Here is a 22,953-nt window from a genome sequence, read left to right as displayed (position 1 = left end):
AGAAAAAAAACTCCACTTAAATTCAGGTGTGGGTACATTTTGTACAACCCCTCATCACAATGAATGTTTTACAGTTATTCTGGGGGTCCCACTAAGTAAATGTGACAGGGAAAGTACAGCAGCACATGGCGTTCACAAAAACCAATGCAAATCCATGGAGTGAAAATGGTCCTCCAGAGTAAGAGACACTCTTTAAAGTGGCCCCCAGCACTGGCTAATGGAGGGTGTCTGGATCAGGGATCTGCCTCTATTATCTAATATGGCCTAATACGTTATATGTAGAGGGTCGAAAACAGACAACCCATTTAACGCCATTATCCCACTACATCCCTCTCCTTGTTAAACTCCCAGGAGACCAGAAAGTTGGCTACATTGAATCCGATGCAACCTTCCCAACTTCATGCCCTTTTTATTTAACAGAAGGGTGAGCAAATCACAGAAAAATTAAGCAGAAATCCAGGAGAAACTCTGGTGAACCCATGAAAGAACTAGAAAAGTACCTGGAACAATACATTCGGCCTTCTAAATGAAGATCCACCTGTGGCCTACTATGCACAGCCTCCACATGCATCACAACCGCCAACCACAGGGTCGCACGAACATGTCAGGTGGGGATGCAGATGTTTTATTATCTCTCTTTCATCTTTTCTTTGTTACTTAACACTCACTAAAAGTAGTTTAAAAAAAAAACAATTTATTTTTTCAAAAATAAAGTTTATTTACTGCCAGTCACATTACAACAAATATACACAGATTTGAAATAAATGTAACAACAAATTCTTAATGATCAGTGAATGGTGAATAAAAACAAAACAAGAAAAATGAATAAAATACATACACATTATATATATAAATAATATAAATATATATAGTGTGTCAACCCAAACCTAATGTCGCTTTTTGGAAGGAAAAATTTAATTTTGATTCATTGTCACATGTCAAAAAGATGTTATTGGTGAGGTCTCACGGTAGCATGAGGGGCACTTGGCTCACCTGTGCTTTGTGCCATTTCAGCTTTTAGCCCTGAGATGTTCAGATCTCCAAATTCTGTTGACTGGGTTGAAATCAATGGAACTGCAATGCGCATGTCAAACGTATAAAAATCAACTTATGCTTTAATTCTATTTGCTATTATATAATAATATTACAATATAATACAAACTTCCACCTAGTATAACTTTTCATCTTGCTGCTTAGAGCCAAGTTTGTAGACAGGGCACAACTGATTTTCGATGTCACATAACCCCTTTAAATGTCCATGGTAATAAGTCAGCTGATGCTACACAACTAACTGTCCCAACACTGCAGCACGAATAGGCCCAAATCAACCCCATACACCTAGATAGCCATCGACAGCAATTCCTTCTGAACCCCCAATACATATGCTCGTCGGCCGGGGATGCAAGTGTTCTCATTGGAGAGGGAATAGCCGCTCACAGAGTACCGCTGGTGGCAACTTATCTCCCATGAACAAAAAGCATCGGGCATGTTTAAATCTAAAATGCCTGATCCTTCTTTCCCCCTGACATCTGCCATTGGGGCAGAGTCGGGACATCCCCATACACATTAGCTTGGTCGGTCAGCACTCTAAAATAGTCTATGGGCACCTTTAGAATAGTCTGATCTTGGTTATTATGGCAAATACTGGATATTGTGGAAACGGAACAAGGAAATTACCTGTCTTCTGACTTCAATGACAGGCTACAAGAAGAGCAGTTTAAAATTATAGCATTCTCCTACACATAAAAGATGCAGCCATTTTATGTCATAAGTGCCCTATCAATATTCAAGGATAATCAGCCAGAAAACGCAAGAGGATTCAGTATTAGATCATGGAGGAAATAAATACAGAAGCATTGAATTATTTTAAATGACTCGTACAACCGTATATTCCATCATCTTGGGATCCAGTCAGTCCTCTTGTCATACATACAGAAGAGGACACCTAATACCTCAGCTGTATATGGATTGCTTAGAAGAAGCTCAGTCCCGTCTCTGTTACACCTTCTTTGGTTTTTTGGACAGGACGTGACTACGTATAAAGTGAGTCAGTTTTCCTTCAGAAAGAACTACAGCAGCCAGTGTCCCGGACAGGCAGAGAGCTCCAACCAGGATGTGTGCCAGGCGCGATGGCCAGCCCATGTCACAGCACAAGCTTATCTGTCAAAAGAATTTTCATGTATTTAAGTTAGGGTCAAGCTACATTCAGAAACATAGAACTTCTCTGTCCCATACTTCTTACTAACCTTACGAATAGGTTAGCAAAAACTATGGAATGAATGGAAGGGAGCTTGACTTCAGGATCATACACATGGTTTGTTTGTAGTTTGTTACCATGGAAACCCATAGGCCTGCGTAGGAGCTTTAGACGTCAAGTAGTGGGATGTTTTTAATCAAATGAAGTGGCTTCATTTTTTGTTTAAGATGGATTAAAGCTATAAAAATTTGGTTGCAAAAGTGGATATATCCTTTAACTAGGTAGACTCTACATATATCCCAGATTAAAAGACTAGGGCTTGAGGCACTATGTGGTAACGTACCCTTTTCCCCTAGCCCCTGCATTTGGACACTCCAAATTATTGAAGTCACATTTATTTTTTCACATAAAATATAATTTATCTCCATATTGTATGCAGAATACAATAAGTATAGGATGTGAAGCATATGGCCATGGCATATTAGATCATAGGTGTATTTTTGTACGCTGCATGGATGGTTACTACAGATGTTTGTTCCTAGAGAATTCAATGAAGCCTTTAAAAGAAAAAAATGCTTCATATTAACATGTGTTCTGTATGAGAACCATAGTTCACATTCATATACTGGCAGAGAGCGGTAAATTAGCCAACAATCAGCCTCCAATAAAATACAGACAGTATACAGAAAAATACAGATGGAAAAAACAAAATCACATGTCATGACAAAAAGTGGTTCAAATGCCGACATTCAAACAGAACTAAATATGGATCAAACGTTCCGTATTTTATGACTATATTAAGTTCCCTATAATATGTTCGTCCGCTTATGGCTTAAAAAGGATCTTCTATCATTTTGCTTTCCACTGAATAAAGGGGGAGGAGGCCTATCAACTTTTCCATATGGATCATGTTCCTAACAGTATACACAAGAAAACCAGATGTCACCATATCAAGACTAAAAGTTTAGTGGACACGATGCAGGCATAAGATCTACAACATACCCTAACAGACTGTGAAGACCTGTTTGAACTCTGAGCGCACTAGAGAACGGATACCATCAAAGACCTTCAGATGTAATCTGTCAATTTAAGACCCTTCCCCCAAAACATAATAATAATAATGTGACTAAAGCTCGGAATGTCCATGGAGAATACCTGCATCCTTTACCCATTTGGGAAGCTTTAAAGGAAGAATCCACTAAGGTGCGATGTGGGTAATTATTATTCCCATGTGCACATTGAAATATGTAAAAGTTAAAGAGTGACTGCACTTTCATCAAACTTTGGATATGTCATACAGACATATCAAAAGTTTGGATCGGTGGGAAATCCGGGTGCTGAGACTCCCACCGTCGCTGAAACGAAGGTGCAGAAGCGCTCAGCTGAGGGCCCTGCATTTTCGGCTGTAATCGGTGCTCCGTGTCAGGCTGAAGATGGCTCACAGAGACGTTCTATGAGAGCCATCTTCAGGCTGACGAGGAGCGCAGATCACAGCCAAAGGTGCAAAGCGCTCAGCTGAGCGCTTCTGCACCTTCGTTTCAGCAACGGTGGGGATCTCTATGACATATCAAAAGTTTAACTAGATGGGCAGGTTTTTGGCACTGGCATAAGACGACTGTCAGACAGGGGGAGAGGGCAGCGCAAGGGCATTCTTATCAAGCCTTCTCCTTAAATTGCTGCCATGAAGGAGATTCACTGCTACAGGTTTTCTCAATGATAGTAAATATAGTGTAGAAACCTTATACAGACTCATAAATGGGGACATAGCACAGGTTTGAGGAGAGTTGGACTGTACAGCTATATTCAGACGGATTTTGCGGCAGATTTCACATTTTGTAATGCAAAGGGTGAAATCTACAACATTGAGCAACAAATCCACAACGTATAGGGCATACTGCAGATTTTCTATTCTGCAGCCTGCCCAAAAACACACACGAAAATCTGCAACAAATCTGTCACATTTAAACCTGGTCTAAGAGGAATTAATAGTGTTCAGAGTTTAGACTTATGCTTTACATTTAGATTTTTGCCTCTGGATTCCCTTATTGCCTCTATATAGAAATAATTGTCCTTACCAGGTAGCAAAACTGCTGTGTTTGAGTGTATGTTTTTTATTGACGTATATTAAGATAGCTATTAGATGCTTTTTTCTGCACCTATATTCCTGTTTTGACTTTTTTTCCATCTGTATTATATTGACTTGAAGTGAAGAAAACTTCTGTATTACAAAGCATTAAAACACACAACAATGAAAACTTGGTGTTTACCTCTGAATATCCAGTCACTGCAGCACTGAGTGCAAGTGCACAAATTACTGCTGGGGATGGCATGAGCCCAGAAAGCGGCTTGTAGGGGCTGTCCCTGTAATATTTCCTGATGTAATGTAGGCTATGAACGATCCGCATGCCCATATTAAAGCAGTTTGCTAAGATGAACCCAACACTGCCGAGCCAAGTTGTCATGTAGTAGGAAAGGCAAAGGAAACTCAGCGAGAGACCCAACATAATGTAGTTAAACCTGAAAAGGGGATATTAAGGAGATGACAACAACAAGAATTTAGCATTGATTTATATTTTTACAGTAGAATTTGCTCTGGAAATGTCCTGTTAGCATGAAGGAGTTGTGGTTATTCTTGTGATTTCATCCATATCTTTCAACAATGTTTTCCAATTACCCAAATAATTTTCTTTATAAGTGGGAGTCATCTGGGTAGGGCCGCCATGGGGAAAAACTAATTTCACATGCCTGGTAAAGTGCCATGGGTTAAAGAGGTTGTCCAGGATTAGGTAAAAGGGTCTGCTTTTTTTTTCCAGAAAAAGCGCCACACCTGTCCATAGGCTGCATCTGGTATTGCAGCTTATCCCCATACACTTGATTTGTGGTGAGCTGCAATTACAGAAACATACGATAGACAAGTGTCGGGCCATTTCCAGAAAAAAGCAGACCCTTTTATCTAATCGTGGACAATTACTTTACATTTTCTTCTAAAACTAATTTTGATTGAGAATATTGATGATAGATATGGCACGACTAAGAATATTATTATTACTTGTAGATGAAAGATGAATTTTCTGTAAGAAAGAATATTTGCGTTCGGAAAATCTATTTCCTTGACCTATTCATCATAGTTGTATCATCAAAGTGTTAGGGCTTATTCTAAACTATTTTATATTATTGATATTTCTAGATTGATGTATAATTGAGGTCATAATATAAGATTTATATTAAGTAAATGATATTGTCAAGGTGAGACAACCCCCTCCTGTACATTTAACAGGGTAAAAGGTAACAGACAGGGGTCCCCTTGATCATATTACAAGAGAGAGCTGCATCATGTACAGATATTTTATTGGGTGGGGGGCACACAGACACCCACTAAAGTTAAAGGGGTTATACAGGTTGTTTTTTTTTTAAATGGCTTATCCTTAAATAGGACAGTGGTGCAATACCTTGCACAGCCGCTACAAATGTAACGGCATGTGCAAAGTACAAATGAGAAGGAGAACCATGTAAAACATGAACAGGCTGTAGCACTCGTACGAGTGCCGCAGTCCCTTCAATCAGCTGATCGGCAGGGGTACCGAGCATCGGACCCTCACCGATCTAATATTGATGGTCTAACCTAAGGATTAAAAGACACCATGCAATGAGCCTATACTGCAGTCCCCAGATGATAATTGCTGAATGCAGGGGGTTCCAACAGCAGAATCCCTGCAATCAGGTTTAGGCATCGTCTGAACAAAGGATTGTGGAGTTCCATTCTACGAAGCGAAAGGCACTCTGTGTGCCTTTGTATGTTGCCTTTGAACAGTATGCGCTTTATAACCTCCCCTAGAAGCAATAGGGCTATTGGTGTAATAAGTTACCTTCAGGAGTGCTCTCTCTTGTTCCTGGTTTGATACTTCTTTAAGGACGTCTCATCGGTGCTTGAATCTTGCCCTACTTTACCATTAATAATATTTATAAAGAGAAATCTGAATTTACTCACCTATCTACTTCCTCTTTACTCATTGAAGCAAAGGTGAAGCACTCTGTTACACCATTGATAGCCAACAGGAGAACATAGAGACAGTAGAAGCGCAAGAGGACAGGGCCTGAAAAATACAATATGGGAGCTGACAAAATAGATGAGCCTAACATGTCATTTATTTAGGAATTTATTCAAATTAAAATTAGAGTTTTATACACACCTATGTTCATTTTGTATTCGTAGCGGATGTACATATTGGCAACTCTCCAAACAGCAAAAACAGCTACGCCCACTTTCCACTAAGGCACACACCCTTCTCGACATTTTGAAAAGCGTCTAGTGAGGTGCAAACATCTATTCTTTTTGGCAAAAAATAATAAATTTGTCTAAATTGATTTGCACAAAAAAAGGCGCAACTTAGACCATAATTCTGTGACCGCAACAAAAGTAAATCTGCCCCAAAGTGAGCAACTGTTTTTCCAAGAACTCTGGCGGTAACTTAGGGTATGTTCACACGCTAGCTGTCATTTACGTGTGAAAAGGCAGACTGTTTTCAAGAGAAAACAGCTGCCTCGTTTCACACGTAAATGCTCCTCCTCGCATTTTGCGAGCCGTCTGAGACGCTCGTAAATCTTGAGCTGTGCTTCATTGAGTTGTCAAACGACGACGCGTAAATTACAGGTTGTCTGCACAGTACGTCGGCAAACCCATTCAAATGAATGGGCAGATGTTTGCCGACGTATTGCAGCCCTATTTTCAGGTGCAAAACGAGGCATAATACGCCTCGTTTACGTCTGAAAATAGGTCGTGTGAACCCAGCCTTACTTTAGAAAAATATTGCATTACTTGCATATTAGTTGTGTTATTTTTAGGGGGGGGATTTAGACCCCAGTCTTAATCTAAACCGCACTGGAGTAGGATGTGCCTAATTTATTAAAAGAGGTGCACGTCTCTTATTAAGTTAGACGCATCTCTGGTCGTCCGTGAGCCAGAAAGTCAAATCTACTTCGGTTATGAGCTATGAGTGGAGATGCACAATAATTTACACCAATGTCTGGCATAAAATTCTAGTACATTTGTCGTTAACATTCCATGTTTTTTCTATTCTACAGTGGGTAGGTTAACAATAAAATACATACATATAATCTACAAGTTCCTAATACTGATATACTGGGAGTCATGAAAGATATTTTATTTATTTTTTGACATGAAAAAGAATTGAAATCACAGATGGTAACACTGACTACCAGCACTTCCGCCATTTCGATTTATACAGCGGCAACCAGTCTGACACAGATAAAGAAACCTAAATCACATGTCCACCTATGAACATTTTGAATACTATATGCAGAATTAATTTACATAAAACATTGAACAACTTTATAAATACATTTGTGTTACTCATCTTATACTGATCTTGAACAACAGCCTGTATTAAACTCCATGTCGGTTTACTTCAGAGCTGAAATCTCCTAGTATTTAAATGCCTGCACAGAACGTGTGTTGGGGATTCGCATCCTGGTAAGCATAGTCTAAGCATGGTCTTTAAAGCAGGCACTGTACAGTAATCTGACAGAGGAAAAACGAACTACGCCCCCACAATGTAGGAGTTAACTTATTATGGTGTTCAAAGGTAAACCTACACTTTAATCCGGAATTTTATATTTTTTTTTATTTAGCCCTCGTATTTATTACAAATTGCTTTGCAATTATGAGTTTAAATAAAAATCCTGAGAGGGAGAGCGGGGGAACATGTATGGACCTGAGTGCCACGGCAATGTTTACATGCAGCGGTGCTCAGGTCAGCGGGCGCACTAGGGAGGGTTAGGGGGAGAATTATTAAAAATATATAATTATAAAGCCCTTTTATTCTTCAAGTGGTACTCCCAGTTCATGCATTTATGGCACACTCACAGGATAAATGTGTTATCCTGTGGGTGGCCATCTCACTTATGGTAAGATGGCCATAGGCCGCCGCATCCAGGCAGAGAATGAATGGAGAGGTTTCTGCGCATGTTCGCTGCGCTCTCCGTTCAGTTCTATAGGTTGCGGAAACAGCAGAGCAAGATATCCCCATTCTCCACAAATTTATTTAGTGAATATGCCATAACTATGTGAGTTGTGAATACCCCTAAAATAAGCTGGGCTGAATAAAAAAATCCCAGTCAACCCTTTTAAGTAATGTCATTTTCTAACCCCATCAGGACACAGCCTGTTTTGGCCTCGTGGACACAGATGATTTTTTCAAATATGACATGTGTTATTTTATATTGTGATAACTTTGGAATGCTTTTACAGATCCAAGTGATTCTGAGATTGTTTTCTCGTGACACGTTGTACTTTATGATAGTGAAAAAAATTTGTTCGTTAAATTCAATATTTATTTGTGAAAAACACCAAAATTTGAAAAATTTGCATTTTTCTAAATTTAAATGTATCTGCTTGTAAAACAGATAGTACTACCACACAAAATAGTTACTAGTTAACATTTCCCATATGTCTACTTTATGTTGGCATCGTTTTTTGAACGTCCTTTTATTTTTCTAGGACGTTACAAGGCTTAGAACTTTAGCAGCAATTTCTCACATTTTCAAGAAAATTTCAAAAGGCTAGTTTTTTCAGGGACCAGTTCAGTTTTGAAGTGGCTTTGAGGGCCTTATATATTAGAAAGTCCCCATAAATCACCCCATTCTAAAAACTGCACCCCTCAAACTATTCAAAACAGCATTCAGAAAGTGTCTTAACCCTTTAGGCGTTTCACAGGAATTAAAGCAAAGTAGAGGTGAAATTTACCAATTTAATTTTTATTTACGAAATTAATTTGTAATACAGTTTTTTATGTAAGACAGAAGGTTTTACCAGAGAAATGCAACTCAATATTTATTGTCCGGATTCTGCAGTTTTTAGAAATATCCCACATGTGGCCCTAGTGTGGTAATGGACTGCAGCACCGGACTCAGAAGGAAAGAAGCACCTAGTGGATTTTGGGGCCTTTATTTTATTAGAATATATTTTTAGACACCATGTCAGGTTTAAAGAGGTCTTGTGGTACCAAAACAGTGGAAACTCCCCAAAAGTGACCCAATTTTAGAAACTGCACCCCTCAAGGAATTGTTATAGGGGTATAGTGAGCCTTTTGAGCCCACAGGTTGGTTGCTAAATTTATTGGAACTAGTCTGTGAAAATGAAAATCTACTTTTTTTCAGAAAAAAACAAAGAATGTTTTAGTTTTTACAAGGAATAAAGGAGAAAAAGCACCTCAAAATTTATAAAGCAATTTCTCCCGATTACGGCAATATTCCATATGTGGTAATAAACTGCTGTTTGAACCCACAGCAGGACTCAGAAGGGAAGTAGCGCCATTTGGATTTTGTAGCACAGATTTTGCTGGTATGGTTTTTGGTGCCATGTCGCGTTTCCAACACCATGGAGGGACCAAAACAGTGGAAACCCGCCAAAAGTGACCCCATTTTGGAAACAACATACCTCAAGGAATTTTCCTAGGGGTATAGTTAGCATTTTGAGCTCACAGGTTTGTTGCTAAATTATTGGAACTAGTCTGTGAAAATGAAAATCTTTTTTTTCTGAAAAAACATAGAAGGAATAAACAAGAAAAAGCACCCCAACATTTGTAAAGCAATTTCTCCTGATTACGGAAATACCCCATATATGGTAATAAACTGCTGTTTGGACCCACAGCAGGACTCAGAAGGGAATGAGCAGCATTTAGATTTTGGAGCGCAGATTTTGCTGGAATGGTTTTTGAGCGCCATGTCGCATTTGCAGAGCTCCTGAGGTACCAGTACAGGGGAAGCCAAAGTCCATGTGAAGAATTTAAATCTGATTTTTTCTCACAAATTTCCTACAAAGTACCCCTTCGCGCTCAGTGACGTATTATTCCGTCATGGTAGCTGTATCGTTTGCGCTCCATGACGGAATAGTACGTCACGGGAGGAACGGCCATTTCGGCCGTTCGCTCCACACATATAAGAGCTGTGACAGCTGCTGTCTCGTACAGCAGTTGCCGCAGCTCCTACAGCGGGGACTGATCGTGGTGTCCTTGCTGATTAACCCTTTAGATGTCTCGTTCAATAGCGATTGCGGCTTCTTAGGGGTTAAACTACCGTCGGCCCGCTACACGATAGCGGCCGGCGATGGTGGCTATGGCAACCGGACGCCTAATAATGGCGTCCAGCTATGCCATTGACAGAAGCCTAGTGGGTCCTAACAAAGTCAGTACTCATTATGCTTGCTGTCAGCGAGTAGCTGACAGCTCTAATACACTGCACTACGCATGTAGTGCAGTGTATTAGAATAGCGATCAGAGCCTCCTGCCCTCAAGTTGCCTAGTGGGACAAAGTAAAAAAAGTGCTAAGGCCCCATGCACACGAATGTAAAAACGCCCGTAATCACGGGCCGTAATTACGGCCTGTGATTATGGGCCCATAGACTTCTATTGGCCATGGGTACCTCCCCGTATGCTTACGGGAAGGTGCCCGTGCAGTTGAAAAATATAGAACATGTCCTATTTCAGGCCGTAATTACGGCTCGGGCAGGCCCATAGAAGTCTATGGGGCTCCCGTAATTACGGGTGACTACGTGTGTGTACCCATAATTACGGGAGCGTTGCTAGGCGACGTCAGTAAATAGTCGCTGTCCAGGGTGCTGAAAGAGTTACGTGATCGGCAGTAACTCTTTCAGCACCCTGGACAGTGACTTCCGATCACAATATAGATCAACCTGTAAAAAAAAAAAAAAAGACGATCATACTTACCCAGAACTCCCTGTTTCTTCCTCCAGTCTGACCTCCTGGGATGATGTTTCAGCCAATCACAGGCCAATCACAGGCTGCAGCGGTCACATGGACTGCCGCGTCATCCAGGGAGGTCGGACTGGATGTCAAGAGAGGGACGCGTCACCAAGGCAACGGCCGGGTAAGTATGAATTTATTTTACTTGTTCTGCGGAAAGGGCTGTCCCTTCTCTCTATCCTGCACTGAGTGTAATTTTGCAGCAAAAACGTGCCCGTAAATACGGGTGGAGTACGGGTGACACCGTACCCGTATTTACGGGCACGGGTCCGTAAATACTGGTGCAATACGGGTCGAATACGTGTGACCAAGGTCCCGTATTTACACCAGTATTTACGGGAGGACAAAAATACATTAGTGTGGATGAGGCCTAAAAAGTAAAAAAAAAGTTGTGTAAAAATAAGAAAATAAAAGTTTTAAAAGTAATAAAGTTTTCCCTGATCAGTCCTTTATTATTAATAAAAAATAGATAAACAAATAAACTATACATAATTGGTATTGCCGCGTCTGTAACAACCTGAACTACAAAAGTATGTCGTTATCTATCCCGCGCGATGAACGCCGTAAAAGAAAATAATAATAAACCATACCGGAATCACAATTTTTTGGTCACTTCGCCTCCCAAAAAATGGAATAAAAAGAGATCAAAAAGTCGCATGTACCTAAAAATGGTAATGATTGAAACTACAGTTCATTACGCAAAAAACAAGTCCTCGCACGGCTTTCTTGATGGAAAAATAAAAAAGTTCTGGCTCTTAGAATAACGCAATTCCAAAAGTAAATGATTTTTTATAAAAAGTATTTTATTGTGCAAACATATGGTATGGCTCCGCATAATAAAGTGAATATGTCATTTATAGTGCACGGTGAACGCTGTAAAAAAAGAAAAAAAAAAAAGGGATAAAAACCAATAGTAGAATTGTTGTTTTTTTAGTCACCACGCCTCTTCAAAATAGGGTCACTTTTGGGGGGTTTCCACTGTTTTGGCACCACAAGACCTCTTCAAACCGGACATGGTGCCTAATAAAAATGAGGCCTCAAAATCCACTAGGTGCTCCTTTGCTTCGGAGGCCGGTGTTTCAGTCCATTACCGCACTAAGGCCACATATGGGATATTTCTAAAAACTGCAGAATCTGGGCAATAAGTATTGAGTTACATTTCTCTGGTAAAACCTTCTGTTTTCCAGAAAAAAAATGGAATAAACAAAAAAATGAAATTTGTAAATTTCACCTCTGCTTTAACCCCTTCCCCCTGCTTGCATTCTGGGCCCTAATGGCCAAGCCATTTTTTACATTTTTCCATTGTCACATTCGAAGACCTATAACGTTTTTATTTTTGCGTCGACATAGCTGTATAAGGTCTTGTTTTTTGAGGGACGACTTGTAATTTTTATTGGTACCATTTGAGAGTAGATGCGACTTTTTGATCACTTTTCATCAAATTTTTTTTAAGTCAGGATTAACAGAAAACAGCAATTTTTCCATTGTTTTTTATTTTAGTTTTTACGGCGTTCACAGTGCGGGTTAAATAATGTAACAGCTTTATAGTCGGGGTCGTTACGGACACGGCGATACCAAATATGTGTCACTTTTTTGCTTTATTGTGTTTTTTTTTTTAATAGTAAAGCATTTTGTAAGGGGAAAAAGTGGGTTTTTCATTTTATTTTCACATTTTTTTTAATTAACTTTATTCAACGTTTTTTTACTTTTTTACTAGTCCCACTAGGGGACTTCACTATGCGATCCTCCGATCGCTATTGTAATACACTGCAATACTTTTGTATTGCAGTGTATTACTGCCTGTCCGTTTAAAACGGACAGGCATCTGCTAGGTCATGCCTGCGGCATAGCCTAGCAGGCATTCATTACAGGCAGACCTGGGGGCCTTTATTAGGCCCCCGGCTGCCATCGCAGACACAGACACTCGGCGATCTTATTGCCGGGTGTCAGTGGGATGAGAGGGAGCTCCCTCCCTCTCTCCAAAACCACTCAGATGCGGCGCACGCTATTGAGCACCGCATCTGAGGGGTTAAACGGGTGAGATCGATAATTATATCGATCTCACCTGTTCGAGCAGGGACGCCCCCAGCCCTCAGCTGCCTCTGGCAGCTGAGAGCAGGGAGATTTCACGGCTCCCTGCTCTCTTTATTCTAATGCAGCGCCGTGGAATGGCGGCGCTGTAGAATAAAGCCCATTAATGACCACCGTGAAAAGACTTATCGGCGGTCATTAAGGGGTTAAAGTCCTGTGAAACACCTAAAGGGTTAATAAACTTTCTAAATGCTGTTTTGAATACTTTGAGAGGTCTAGTTTCTAAAATGGGGTGTTTTATGGGGGTTTATAATACATAAGCCACTCAAAGCCACTCAAAGCCACTTTAGAACTGAACTGGTACCTAAAAAAAAAAAAAGGCTTTTGAAATTTTATACAAAACATGAGAAATTGCTGTGTAATGTCCTAGAAAAAAAAAAGAATGTTCAAAAAATGATGCCAACATGAAGTAGACATATGGGAAATGTGAACTAGTCGCTATTTTGTGTAGTATTACGATCTGTCTTACAAAGCAGATGCATTTAAATTCAGCTATTTTTCACAAATAAACACTGAATATATCGAGCAAATTTTACCACTAACATAAAGCCCAATATGTCACGAGAAAACAATCTCCAAATCACTTGGACAGGTTTAAGCATTCCGAAGTTATAACTACATAAAGTGAAATATGTCAGATTTGAAAAATAGGCTAGGAGCCTTAAGGCCAAAACTAGGCAGCGTCATTAAGGGGTTAAACTGAATAATTGCACCCCAACATTGATTATGCCTTTTATACTATGTTTATAAATACCCCCATCCGCTGCTCGATCAAATGTTTGGCCCCAAAAGGAACACCCTGCAGCTTTCAGGAGACAATTTTATCTTAATTATAGGCCATATTCCACACCTTTAGGGAATTTCAGTTGGCAGAACAATGTAACACCTCCAGAATATACCCCATTTTCAAAATTAAACCCCCTAAAGGTATTAATCTAGGGGGTGTAGTGCGAATTTTCAGCCCACATTTTGGTCCACAAATTTTAATTTGGGTTTTTTTTCACAAAAGTGTCATTTTGATGGTATTTTCTTCTGCGTTCAGTAATATCTCTACTTTGGTCATAGTCTGCTGCCTAGCCACACGACAGGGCCAGAAAACTATACATCATGCCCAGAAGTTACTCCATTTTGAAAACTATACCCGCTAAACTAGTCATCTAGGGACGTAGTGATAAAAGTTTTTAAAGCGGAAAATAATGGGGGTTAGGTGTAAAAAAATGGAAATGTGCCATTCTGGTACAGCATATATCAATGGCATGTATTCTCAGAATTTATTCCTCTACTCTGTTACTCTTATGTTTAGAAATAAGCTGCATTTCTGGGGGATCAAACAATAGAGGAGCGACAATTTTTACTGGTAAAAAGGCTTGTCCCTAACAGTGAATTTTTGCCTGTAGTTACCGCATGACCATATCATGCCAACAAAGCTGTTGACCATCAAACATAGTCCTGGTTTGATATATAGTAAGTTAGCAAGCAAGGGAATATTGTCCTGTAGTGAAGGGCAACCAACATATCTGAAAAACGGAGGGAAAAATCTATACAACCGTGTTGAAACAATAGCGTGTTCACAGGATGAAAGAACAGTTACAGGGAAATATATTCAACATCTTTTTTCAAAGGGACTGGTTGTACAACGCCTCTTTAGCACCATCAATCACTATATGAGAGACGGACGTGCCAACTGATGTCGGCAAACCATAACAGGTCCCTGCCTGGCAAGGTAGGAACTAAAATGTGCGCAAAATAACCTGTCATCTGCAGAATATATAAGGGGCAGTGTCCAACACCGTATATATGGATAGTAAAGGACCACCAATCCCCAAAACATTGTCAGCTTTACTAGAAGTTTTGTCGGTTTTAAGAGGTCAGTGAAAAAACAGAATAAAACCATCTAGAGTCCATACTGTATTGATCATGAACAGCTTGATATCCTCCAAAAAAAAAAAAAAAAGTCAGATGCCCATATCACCAGTTATGAGAATAAATATAACTGCTAAATATGGCAGAACATGGTCATAATAACAGGCAAAGACAAGCAAAAATATAAAAACCTCAGTTTATCAAGTGATATGATAATTATTCACTTCTGAAAGTATTCATCGAGTGGTGTAATGAGAATTTTTAAAGCACACGGGGTCGGCAGAAACGTATGAGGTTGTAGAGAGTAACAATTGTTTTTTTTTGTTTTTTTTACAGATGTGTCAGTAAGGCCTCATGCACACGACCGTGCTCGTAATTACGACTTGTAATTACGAGCACGGCCGGCCACGGGCAGCCGGCCGCTTTTCCGAGCCATGCTCCCATTATAAGGTATAGCAGCACGGCCCGTAAAATAAAAAAATAGAACATGTTCTATTTTTTTAACGGCACGGGCACCTTCCCGTGAGAAAACGGGAAGGTACCCGTGGCTAACAGAAGTCTATGGGCCCGTTATTGCGGGTCGTAATTTCGACCCGCAATAACGGGTCTTTTTACGGTCGTGTGCATGAGGCCTTAGTTATATTTTTTTGCAGTAGGTAACAATCGGGAAACACGTCTGTTACGCTTTTTTTCTGTATTTTCAGAAATATTCCGTATGTTTTAGTCATCTAGGGGTATAATGAGTATTTTTAGTTATTGTTTAGTTATTTTGTGTTCAATTTGTAATATTGTAATGGGGCAATAAAGCAAGAGGCATAAGGATAAATTAATACAATTAAAAGGGGCAAAAGTGGCAGTGAATAAATGTGAAATATTGAATAAATGAACAAAATTAATAACCTAAAGAGGAGTGAAAGGTTTTAAAGCAATCTTTAATACAAAGGCCGGGTTTGCAGGGACATGTGTCGCATTGATAACGAGAATGTTTACAGATTCCTAGTTTGTAGCGCACGCAACATTTTTTTTGCGCCCGTAACTTTTTTTTGTGTGGGGGGCACCTTCAAAAATAAATTTTCTTATTATGTTCTCCTGGTATTCCAGGTATTTTTCACAATGGCCGGCAAATCTGTACAAAATGTACGAGTTGTACATCGCTACCTGGACAAGATGCATGACAATTTTTTTATACCATGTCCTGGATTTCCTCATTGCATTATAGGGCTTAATCATCTGGTCGGCAAGATTGACCCCCCCCCCATATATTTATTATACGTCAGTATACAAACAAGCTTTGGGGTCTCAGCAGATCTGCCTCGCACGGGGATGAGAGTGCTTGTGTCATTGTGTATTGTGCTGACCATATGGACGTCTTTCTTGTCCCTATACTTTAAGAAGAGCACCCCGTCACTGCACATTGCCCTGCTCTCACCAATTTGTAGCCTTTAGCCTAGGAGGGTCTTTTGGAGGCCTCTCTGATTTTTCCGTAATGTTCCACAGGCTACGTTTTTTTTTACGGTCAAGCATTTAAAAAGCGGAGCACTCGTGTAAAATTTGTTCAGGTACAAGTGGTAGCCTTGGTCTAGCAGGGGGTGCAAGAGATCCCAGACAATTTTACCACTTGTACCTAGGACAGGAGGGCAGTTTGGGGGCTCAATCTTTGTGTCTTTGCCCTCATGAATTCTGAATGTATACGTGTAGCCAGTTTCAGACTCACATAATTTATAAATTTTGATGCCGTATCTGGCTCTTTTATTGGGGAGGTACTGCTTGCATTTTAGCCGGCCCTTAAAATGAACAAGGGATTCATCAATTGCGATCTCTTTTCCAGGGGTGTATATTTCACTAAATTTTTTTGTAAAATGCGTGATCACAGGCCAGATTTTATAAAGAATACCTATACAAGTATAGACCATTGGCTTGCGCCAGAAAATAATACGTCCACACAAATCATAAAGCAAATATCAATACCTATACCAGACTGTGAAGATTACTAGTATATCCAGAAAATGAGCCACACATAGCACAGATTATGTACCATGACAATATAAAACAAACTTTATTGAAATGCACATAACACATTGGCCATCAAAAGATAAAAACAGTATTACGCTATGTTCACACTGAGTATTTTGCAGAGTTGTTTTACGCGGACACCGCGTCGCAAAACTCGGCAAAAACGGCCCTAAAATGCCTCCCATTGATTTCAATGGGAGGCGTCGGCGTCTTTTTCCCGCGAGCAGTAAAACTGCCTCGCGGGAAAAAGAAGCGATATGCCCTATCTTCGGGCGTTTACGCCTCTGACCTCCCATTGACTTCAATGGGAGGCAGAGAAAGCGTATTTCGCGGTGTTTTATGCCCGCGGCGCTCAATGGCCGCGGGCGAAAAACGGCGCGAAAATAGCCGCGAAAATCGGCGTGCAGGGAGAGGAAAATCTGCCTCAAACTTCCAAACGGAAATTTGAGGCAGATATTCCTCCTGCAAAATACTCCGTGTGAACATAGCCTAACACACAATTTAAAAAGGAGAGTGTGGAGGAACTGCGTAAATAATCCAAGTTATATACTACCACAATATAAACATCCTGTGATGTGGTAAAGTGCAGAGGTCTACATCCAAAGAGGTTGTTTCATTAGTCAGTTTGTTAAGCAGAAGCAGAGGCTATAGATATACTATGCACCTAACCAAAGAGCACAAAATTGTGCATACATATGAAAATACACGGCTAGAACTACACAGTTGCATGATGGATCACACACAAGATAGTCAGTGTGGAGTTATCTTGTGTGTGATCCATCATGCAATCCACGGGTTTGTGCAGTCTTCTTAATTTATGAAGAAGGGCCATTTTTGGGTGCAACTGTGTAGTCCTAGCCGTGTATTTTCATATGTATGCACAATTTTGTGCTCTTTGGTTAGGTGCATAGTATATCTTAAATTGTGTGTAATACTGTTTTTATCTTTTGATGGCCAATGTGTTATGTGCATTTCAATAAAGTTTGTTTTATACTGTCATGGTACATAATCTGTGCTATGTGTGGCTCATTTTCTGGATATACTAGTAATCTTCACAGTCTGGTATAGGTATTGATATCAGATTTTATAAAGGCGGTCAGAATTGGGGTCACTTGGGGGTGGACACTGCAGATTATCGTTATAGTGCAAAAATTTTATTATTGCGTCAAACCTTCCCCCGAACATTGTATTGCGGTACATGGGTGTATGGTGCAACACGTCTGTTGACCAATATGATCTCACAGAGGGCTTTGTGATACCCATATTTAAGAGCAACCCCCAGAATTTATGCATTTCCACTGCATTAACAGGATGCCTCCTGTTTGGCTTGGCATAAAATGACTGCAGATTAGATACAATAATATGGTCTGCATAACAATAAAATTAACAAACTCATTTGAAAAAAAAAAGTTTCAAAAAACTTAAATCATCAAGACCCACTGTGTCAATGTGAATGCTTGAAGTAACGTTGAATTCTGGAACTTGGGGGTATAGTTAACAGGGGGAACCCAGAAATGTTCGCTATTATCAGGGAGGGCTTGATGGCGGCCCACTTCGTGACTCTGAGGAATTTCCTCATCATCACTGGAAGATGAGGAAAGAACAAATTCGTAATCCCTCACTAGCTGATTCAGGATCAGAGAGAAGCATTTCGTACGCCTCTTCAGCTGTATATGATCGCCTAGCCATACTGCCATTTTATATGTATACTGATACAGCAAAGTGTAATTTTACAGTAAACAATATTTTTTTTTCTAGCAACAATGTAACGTCCCTAACAAACTAATTCCCAGGACGCTATCCCTAGGACAACCTCACTCTAATAGTAAATTGATTGATATCTATCACTCTCTCTCCCTAATAATCTAATCCTGTAAATTATCCCTAAATTCACTATCAGTAAAATTTCTATCTCTCGCTCCTCTCTCTATTCTATCCCTGTTTCTCTCTCTCTATTATTATTATTTTTTTAAATAGAGAAGCTCCCACAAGCTTCTGTTGGAAGCAGGGACATTTTTTACTGGGCAGCAGTGGATGGGTTAATGTGTAAACTGACAGGTGAATTCACTTTCACTCTCGAACTGAGGAGATCTGATGCTGACAGCCCAGTTTCTGCTGTCATGTGCTGTGATTGGTCAGTCACAGCAGACTGACCAATCACAGCGATCGCCGTCAGGGGACCGCTGTGATTGGGCCCCTGCCGTGTTACTGTGCCGATCAACTGTCATAAACAGTTGATGACACAGTTCTGTCATCCTGTCCCTTGACAGTTATTAGCCAGGACTCACCAGTACGTCCCGATGCCTTAAAACACTGCAATAAAGGACGTACCGGTGTTATATTTCTCTGGGGGCTAGGATGGGATAGACCTCTGATCAGACTTTTTATAGAATATCTAGTTTATAAGTGTTTAATTATAGAACTGCTTTAAATAAAGAGAAAATATGAAGCATTGTTTTTAATCTAAAGTACGCTTCCTATAGAATATATTCTCCAGTTACATAGGTTGAAAAAAGACACAAGTCCATCAGGTTCAACCTTTCTCAATAAATTACCGGTCATTCATTGCTTAATTAACTATAACCCTCAATGCCATTCGGAAATAAATAAGCATCTAGCCTTTTTTTAACTGCTGACATAGTATCTGCCATCACTACCTCTTGGGGAAGGGCATTCCTTAGCTTGACCACTCTAACTGTAAAGAACCCATTTCTATATTGATGTCTAAAACGTCTTTCTTCCACACGCAATGGGTGTCTCATGGTCCTTTGTAGAGAACAGATCATGTGCTAGTTCTCCGTATTGACTACACATATACTTATACATATTAATAAGATCCCCTATAAGTTGTCTTTTTTCCAAGCTGAACAAGCCTAATTTTTCTAGCCTTTCATTGTAAGCGACACCACCCATTCCATTTAATAATCTCGTTGCCCGCCTTTGAACCCTCTCCAGTTCTCCTATGTCCTTATTACAATGTGGAGCCCAAAACTGAATTCCATATTCTAGATGTGGCCTTACAAGGGATTTAGAGAGTGGTAATATTACATTTGAATCCTGGGTTTTTACCTCTCTTTTTATACACCCTGAAATCCTATTTGCTTTTGCAGCTGCTGCCTGACATTGAGGGCTGCTGCTTAGCTTATTTGTTACAAGTTCTATCATAAGAATGTAGATTTGCTTTTGAAGATTCTGAACCATAAGATAAGTTGCGATTAAATGACTGTTGGGACTATATTTTAATGATGGAGGACAATTCGGCAGAGTAGGTCAAATATTCCCTTACCAGAGTTGCCACTAAGCAGGGATCCACCATAAATATCCAATGCCAGCTGGGAGAATGCAAATCCAAAAGCAATGATAACCAGACCAATCAATGTCACCAGTTTCAGGAGTGACTCCAATACTTCAGATGCCGCAGCGATCTCCTCCTTTATAAAAAAAAAAAAAAAAGTAAAAACTAGTTATCAGTTCATAGTAGTGCATCCAGTCTTTTCGGTATTATATTATAAATGTAGCTTTTACTGACCTTCCTTTGACTCCTGACATTTTTTCCTCTCTCCAACACCTTGGAAAAATAGACATAAAAGCTTTCCTCTATAGGCAAGAATACGAAGCGAGCCACCAGAGATCCCAGGTTATTTACAATATCATACACGCCTGGGGAAAGAAAAAGCATAAAGCATCAATTAAAATCAAAATCATAATTGGTCACCGAATACCCAAATAAGAATATAAAGTTAAAAGCAGCTACGAAGAACTGAAATGAGAAACACACCAATTTACTTGTAGTCAAGTCTTTAATCCATTGAAAGCACATCTAGATCATTGGTCACCAAGCTGAAAGACTGTAGGGGCCTCATCCATAGAACAAATCCAAAGAGTCACAGCAAGTTTATATAGGCTATATATGGGGACCTCATCTACAGGACAGGTATTCATACCTCATTCATAGACATAATGAATGTAAAGAAACGGCATGTAATGGCCTTTTCAAATAGCTTTTTAATCCTGGAAAACCAAGGAATACTCAGGGGAAAACTGATACACTGTGTTATTCCTCGGGCAGGGCCGAAGGTAGTCCCTGTGTTATGCTCCGCTCCTCAGTCCCTGCACTAGGGATAACAGTGTATGAATTTTTCCCCTGAGTGTTCCACCCCTTAATGACCGGGCCTGAAAAGACCTTAACCCCTTAACGCTCAGTGACGTACTATTCCGTCATGGAAACCATGCCGTTCGTGCTCCATGACAGAATAGTACGTCACAGTAGGAACGGCCATTTCGTCCGTCTTCCCGACACATACAGGAGCTGTGAACGCTGCTGTCTTGTACAGCGGTTGCCACAGCTCCTATAGCGGGGACACAGCTGATTAACCCCTTAAAAGCCGCGTTCAATAGCGATCGCGGCTTCTTAGGGGTTAGGCAACCGGATGCCTAACAATGGCGTCCGACTATGCTATCTACAGAAGCCTAGTGGGTCCTGAAAAAGTCAGGACCCACTATGCTTGCTGTCAGTGAGTAGCTGACAGCTCTAATACACTGCACTACGCATGTATTGCAGTGTATTAGAATAGCGATCAGGGCCTTCTGCCAGCAAGTACACTAGTGGGACAAAGTAATAAAGTAAAAAAATAAGTAAAAAAAAGTTGTGTAAAAATAAGAAAATAAAAGTTTTAAAAGTAATAAAAGTAAAAACCCCCTTTTTGCCTTATCAGTCCTTTATTATTAATAAAAATATATAAATAAACAAATAAACTATACATAATTGGTATCGCCGCGTCCGTAACAGCCTGAACTACAAAATTATTTCGTTATTTATCCCGCGCGGTGAACGCCGTAAAAGAAAATAATAATAAACCGTACCACAATCACAATTGTTTGGTCACTTCACCTTCCAAAAAATGGAATAAAAAGAGATCAAAAAGTCGCATGTACCTAAAAATGGTACTGATGGAAACTACAGTTCGTTACGCAAAAAATAAGTCCTCGCACGGCTTTATTGATGGAAAAATAAAAAAGTTCTGGCTCTTAGAATAAGGTAACACAAAAAGAAAATTATTTTTTACAAAACGTATTTTATTGTGCAAACGCCATAAGACATAAAAAAAAACTATAAACATCTGGTATCGCCGTAATCGTATCGCCCCGCAGAATAAAGTGAATATGTCATTTATAGCGCACGGTGAACGCTGTAAAAAAAATAGATTAAAAAAACAATAGTAGAATTGCTGTTTTTTAGTCACCACGCCAATTAAAAATAGAATAAAAACTGATCAAAAAGCTGCATGCACCCCAAGAAAACTACAATGAATTCCACGAGGGGTGTAGTTTCCAAAATAGGGTAACTTTTGGGGGGTTTCCAATGTTTTGGCACCACAAGACCCCTTCAAACCGGACATGGTGCCTAATAAAAAGGAGGCCTCAAAATCCACTAGGTGCTCCTTTGCTTCGGAGGCCGCAGCTTCAGTCCATTACCGCCCGAGGGCCACATGTGGGATATTTCTCAAAACTGCAGAATCTGGGCAATACGTATTAAGTTGCATTTCTCTGGTAAAACCTTCTGTTTTACAGAAAAAAATTGAATAAATAGGCTTTTCTGACAAAAATAAATAAATATGTAAATTTCCCCTCTACTTTGCTCTAAATTCCGGTGAAACACCTAAAGGGTTAATAAACATTCTAAATGCTGTTGTGAATACTTTGAGGGGTCTAGTTTCTAAAATGGGGTGTTTGATAGGGGTTTCTAATATATAGGCCCCTCAAATCAACTTCAGAACTGAACTGGAACCTAAAAAAAAAAAATCAGGCAATACTTTGCTTCTTACATTATACTGATAATGAGCCGTGCCCACCCTGAGATTACCCCAGTTTTGACCGTTTGCATAAACGGAGACCCCTATTAGACCATTTCAGTGCCCGGTTTTCCCAAGCATACACCACCGAGACGTGTATTTCTATTGATGTGTCCTTGGTACATTTTAAAGGGAGGCTTCAATTCCGCCAGTTCCT

General features: G+C 39.9%; 1 protein-coding gene across 1 annotated transcript in view; it reads right to left on the bottom strand.

Moving 5' to 3' along the window:
* Positions 1 to 733: 733 nt before the first annotated feature.
* RFT1 (RFT1 glycolipid translocator homolog) overlaps positions 734 to 22,953 on the bottom strand; it is a 36,946-nt gene continuing 14,726 nt past the window's right edge. Inside the window, exons 9-13 of the mRNA XM_075833744.1 lie at positions 20,474 to 20,604; positions 20,231 to 20,375; positions 6,186 to 6,291; positions 4,465 to 4,714; positions 734 to 2,160 (exon numbers count right to left, since the gene is read on the bottom strand). Of these exons, the coding sequence (XP_075689859.1) occupies positions 1,999 to 2,160; positions 4,465 to 4,714; positions 6,186 to 6,291; positions 20,231 to 20,375; positions 20,474 to 20,604 (794 nt within the window). The 3' untranslated portion in view covers positions 734 to 1,998. The remainder of the gene's footprint in view (positions 2,161 to 4,464; positions 4,715 to 6,185; positions 6,292 to 20,230; positions 20,376 to 20,473; positions 20,605 to 22,953) is intronic.

The sequence above is a fragment of the Rhinoderma darwinii genome, chromosome 7, assembly GCF_050947455.1.
Source record: "Rhinoderma darwinii isolate aRhiDar2 chromosome 7, aRhiDar2.hap1, whole genome shotgun sequence".
Lineage (NCBI taxonomy): Eukaryota > Metazoa > Chordata > Amphibia > Anura > Rhinodermatidae > Rhinoderma > Rhinoderma darwinii.
This window is presented reverse-complemented; position numbering and strand designations above follow the sequence as displayed.